Genomic DNA, 5,025 nt, shown 5'->3' with positions numbered 1-5,025 from the left:
GTTTGAATTAGAAAAAACTCACATGCAAAATTCAATCAATTGTGTAACAATTCCAATCTATTGAATTTTGAAAAACCCAGAAATTCAATCAATTGTGTTGTATTGAATTTTCAAGAAACACGATTTCACAAGCATTTATGGGTGTAATGGATCAAAGATAAAATTCTAATTCATTATAATTGCAAAAATATTTATTACGATTAATGAAAAATCTAATTTGTTATTGGTTTTATTCTTGATTATTAATAAATATAATAGATAAATAAAAATTATTTAACAATTATTAAAAAATTTAAAAAATATATTTTATTATGGGCAGCATATACGAACCAATTTAATAAGTAAAAACTAATAAGCAATTAAGCTCCCCAACAATAAAACAGCCCCCACACAACTGAACAGAAAAGAAGTTACAATTTGCCTTATCATGTCTTCCGCCACTCTATCGCTGCCATTTCCTCTGCCCACAGCGACTTCGCCGACCTGTCATCGTTCGCGCCAGTTATCCACCATAACCTCCGCGGCGGCGCGTCGTCCGCGGCAGAAAGCTACGGTTAAGACTGACAGCGAGCAAAGGCAGAGCAGCAGCAGCAGCAGCAGCTACAGCAACGCCGGTTTCGGGGCGAGCGAGAAGAAGGAAGCACGGTGGCGTTGCGTGGAGGGGTGTGGCGCTTGCTGTAAGCTTGAGAAGGGGCCTTCTTTCCCTTCCCCTGAAGAAATTTTCACTGACCCTTCACATGTTGAGGTTTCCTCTCCATTTTGCTCTTTTGTTCTTTCTGATTCATTTAAAAGAAAAAAAAAAAGACTTCAGTTTAATTGCTAGGACCGAGTTCTACGCTGCCATCCAATGGGTTCATCCCGCTCTTTACAAAGTAAGGAGTGGTACATTCTTTGTTATCTCTGTTTATTATATTTTATGTCAATAGCTCATATTTCTAGTTTAGAATTTAGTATTTAGGGTTTAAGGTTTATAGTTTCAGGGTTTAGAGTTAAGAATTGGAATTTAGGGTTGAGAGTTGGGATTTAGACTTTAGAATATAAGGACTCCTTACCTTCTCTGGTAAGCGTTAGCATTCGTGCATCAATCATATATTTGCACCGTATTCTATTTATATATTTATTTATTTATTTTTGTGATAGTAGATAGTTAAGTCAAACACTTCTGTTATAATGAGAAAATATGTATGCAGAAAACATTCTTACATGAATCCACAATTAAAATATAAAACGGGAAAGAATATAAATATGTTTTATTGTTTGGTAATTATAACGTAGGATGTGATAGTGTTATTGATTGGAGTTTATGTTATTCCTTTCATTCTTATTCCTTAGTTCACCTTTTCTGGCAGTTCTGCCTTTTGCTTAGGCATTGTCAGTAATAATTGTATAATAAACTTAGGGACCAATGAATTGCCTAAAATGAGCCTGGGACGTTTCGTGGTATGTTTACGAAATGATCCATTTATCTTTGTTATTGTCATTTCCTTCATGCTTGATTTGCTGTAATGAATTTCAGCACTACAAGAGCTTAATAGGTCCAGATGGATGGTGCATACACTATGAGAAGATTACTAGGAAATGCTCTATATATTCTGGTGATTGTCCGTCTCAGTTTGGTAGTTGAATTTCGTCTTGGGTTTTTTGTTAGCTTCGAGGCCTAACTTGTTACATTTTCCATTTTGTTTCTGCAGAGCGCCCATATTTTTGTCGTGTAGAGCCAGAGATATTTGATTCTTTGTATGGAATTAGCGAGAAGAAATTCAACAAGGAGGCCTGCAGGTATGCTAGATTTCTCACTCCAGTTTTTAATTTTAAGGGTCTGTTTAATTTCAAGAAGATCAAGAGATGAGGAAATGTTATTCTGCTGAAAATGTTTCCTAAAAACATTTCCCCCGCTTTGTTGTCATAATACTTCTAAAATTTTCTTAAGTTTTACCATATATATAGGTTTGAAGTACACATACATTTGCACAACACTTGATCTGGTCGAAAGCAGGGTAATGGGAAATTTTTATGAGTTCATTGTTGCGAAGATGAGAATATTGTGTCGGTGGGTCGATGGACTAGACTAGATCAGAATAGAAATAAATCAACTAAAAAGAAAGTTGGCATAGCACCTATTGTGAAAAAGATGGTAGAACCTTGTATCAAATAATTTGATCTTTTGTGGAGAAGGCTTATAGAAGTCTTAGAAAGAATAGTAGATCAGATGGAAAATTGCCTAATTGCTAGAGGTAGCAAGAGACTACGAAACGCTAAAGGCAAAATCATTGATAAAATCTAAATTTAGATGGTCTAACCATGTACATACTTTACGACATGATCCTATAGTGTCATCTAATCCATTTTTGTTTGAAATTTTTGGTGCTTTCTATTTGAACCAACATTTTGGATCCTTGAAAATTTGCAAGTGGTTTGCACTTTGAATATCTATTGACGAATGCTAAAGACCGATTTAGAAAATTCACAAGTTTAAAAGCTCAAGTTCGTTTTTGCTCTAAACTGGAATTCAACACTCTCAAAGTTTAGTTTAAAATGATACAATTCAAAATAATAACTGGAGTTTAATCCCGAGTCGTTATCCTTAGGAATCGCAATGTAGTGCTCAATCATTGGCTATGAGGATCGGAGGTTTATTTGCAATTGACAACAATTTTAATAGTAAGAAATTAAAAGAGCAAGCAATGAGTAAATGTCGAGAATTTAAACGAAGAACAATTAGGACAATTAACTAGTAGAAGAAAGTAAATTCAAATGGTAAAACGATCTTGGCAAGGGTTGAGGGTTAAAGATCACTATTCTTGGCACTAACCACAACATGATAATTACAAAGAACAAACCTAATTCGTCAATCTCTACAAATTGAGGAAAGTTAATTAGGCTTAATTAACCTTAATCCATAAGTCCTAACTAACTAATTGAATTAGTAAAAAATTAGCGTTAGCGAAAACAAGATTAATTAATATCTCTACATTATCAATCAACTTAGACATTAATGATTCAAGGTCACCTAATTTCATAATCCCAAGTCAAGAGAAAGAAAAATTAACTCCATAACTAATCTAAACATTTATCGAACATTTGGTGTGCATAAAAATAAAATATCATAAATTGCAAGAATAATAAAAATTACAACTGCTCAATTCAAGAAAGCAACAACATCCTAAGTAAGAAAAAATAAAGCATAAAACATCAAATTCATTAAATAGAATTGAAAATTCAACAAGGGTTGAAGGACGTAAAATAACAAAAATAGAAGAAGTAACGAGAAATTCTAAGACATTAGAGTAGAAAAACAAGAAATTATAAACTAAGAACTACAATTAAACTAACTAAAACCTAAAAATAAGAGAGAAATTCATAAAAAAACCCTTGAATTCTAGAGAGAAGTTCCAACTTCTCTCTTTAGAATTCAAGGTTCTAAAACCCTAAAAAGTAGAAAAAAAAGTGTATGTGAATGTGTGTGATCCTCCTCAAGGCTTGCTTTTTAATATGACTCAAAAATTGTCTGAAATGGGCCAAAACGGCCCCCAAATCGCGAGTCACGTGCTATTTTAAATGAGTCGTGTGTACACACGCACGTCTAGCATACACATCTCTACAGCTTTGCCAGTTATTCATTTCTTTATGAAATCTCCACATTTGCATACTTTTCTTCCATCTTTCCAAACCATTTTTGCTTCTTAAATCTTAAACAATTTAAACAAACATATCAAAGCATCAAATGAAAAAAAATGAAATTAATTTGATGATTCTAAAGGCCTTAAAAGCTTATTTCAATCAATTAAGCATAATTAGGAGAAAATTCATAAAAGCATATATTTTTAAGTAATAAGTACAAGTTAAGTTGATAATTTCACTCTTTTCAATTAAAAAATTATCATAAATTATGGATTTATCATCTATCTCTTTACTTTAAGCTGCATTTGGGAAGCTGTGGTTCAAGATTTGCTTTGAGGTTGGGTATAGTTTGTGGAGGTTCTTTTTCATCAATTTGAAGAATAGTTTTGCTCTAGCTGGAAAGCGAGATTCTGTGAAAGTTTGCTGTTGTAATATTTGTCAATTTTTTCCTTTATTTATTTGGTGCACAATGCTAACCGTATGATGTTGGGGTTTGCTAAAACAGAATTCATATTCCTCTACAATGCCCCAAAATTTATTTTTCCAGAAACAATCAGAATTTAATATGTAAAACCATTTAGGATATGTTTAGTTAGGAGGTAAAAGTGGGTGGAACTTTTCACGGATGAGCTCCATGTGTAGTTTCACATCAAACTCAGCAATGAAAGTTTTTACTGCATTTTTACCTCTGAACCAAACATCCCTTAGAGTTAAAGAAAGTTTCCCATGATAGAAATATATTGAATGTGTTCCTTACATTCTACTCCTTTCCTCTTTCATTTTGTAGTTGCTGCAGGGATACAATTAAGGCTATTTATGGTCCCAATTCAAAGGAGCTTCACAATTTCAACAACTCAATTTGGAGCACTCCTAGTTAGATCTTTTGGCCCCCTAAAACTCCATTGCTAAAGGTCATTTCTTTTTCTTTACCTTAGTTCTCTTCTATGTTTCAGTTTGTGAAATGCTAACAACATTAGAGATATGGCATGTAGACATAAGATTTGGCTCCCCAAAAGTGCATTAAGCCAGTATAGTATGAGTTGTAAATACTTATCACTAGAAAATGTGGATATGTCAATGGGATGGCATGTTTGCATGTCTTATAGAATATAGACACCCATAGGCACAAATATGACATGTGTCAGGTACTATTTCTACTGGCCAAATTATTATTGTTATGGATTGGACATGGGGTGGAAATGCTCCCTTATTTGAGATGAGTTTATGTATGTATCTGTCATGAATCTATTTTGCATATATATGGTCCGTCTTCATTTAACGATTTTGAGATTTCAATGTTTTAGGGTTCATGTTGCTTCAGTGTCTGTTTCTGCATATAGCTTACAAGGAGATGCTCGACGCTTCTCTTTGTGAAGTGAATTATGCACTTAACAGAATCTTGAT

At 33.4% G+C, this 5,025-nt stretch overlaps 1 protein-coding gene across 5 annotated transcripts in view; it reads left to right on the top strand.

The window, feature by feature from the left end:
- The first annotated feature begins 373 nt into the window (after nt 1-373).
- LOC107474177 (uncharacterized) overlaps nt 374-5,025 on the top strand; it is a 5,152-nt gene continuing 500 nt past the window's right edge. For 3 of the 5 annotated variants that reach the window (XM_016093781.3, XM_016093783.3, XM_016093780.3), the window contains exons 1-4: nt 374-745; nt 1,517-1,595; nt 1,692-1,779; nt 4,409-4,532. In XM_016093781.3, the coding sequence (XP_015949267.1) occupies nt 428-745; nt 1,517-1,595; nt 1,692-1,779; nt 4,409-4,499 (576 nt within the window). In that variant the 5' untranslated portion in view covers nt 374-427 and the 3' untranslated portion in view covers nt 4,500-4,532. Of the gene's footprint in view, nt 746-1,516; nt 1,596-1,691; nt 1,780-4,408; nt 4,866-4,925 lie in introns of those variants that run through there. The other 2 variants (XM_052256839.1, XM_016093779.3) reach the window with 2 other exon arrangements.

This window comes from Arachis duranensis, chromosome 2, assembly GCF_000817695.3.
Source record: "Arachis duranensis cultivar V14167 chromosome 2, aradu.V14167.gnm2.J7QH, whole genome shotgun sequence".
NCBI lineage: Eukaryota > Viridiplantae > Streptophyta > Magnoliopsida > Fabales > Fabaceae > Arachis > Arachis duranensis.
The sequence above is the reverse complement of the archived record's forward strand: the minus strand, read 5'-3'. Positions and strand labels throughout refer to the sequence as shown.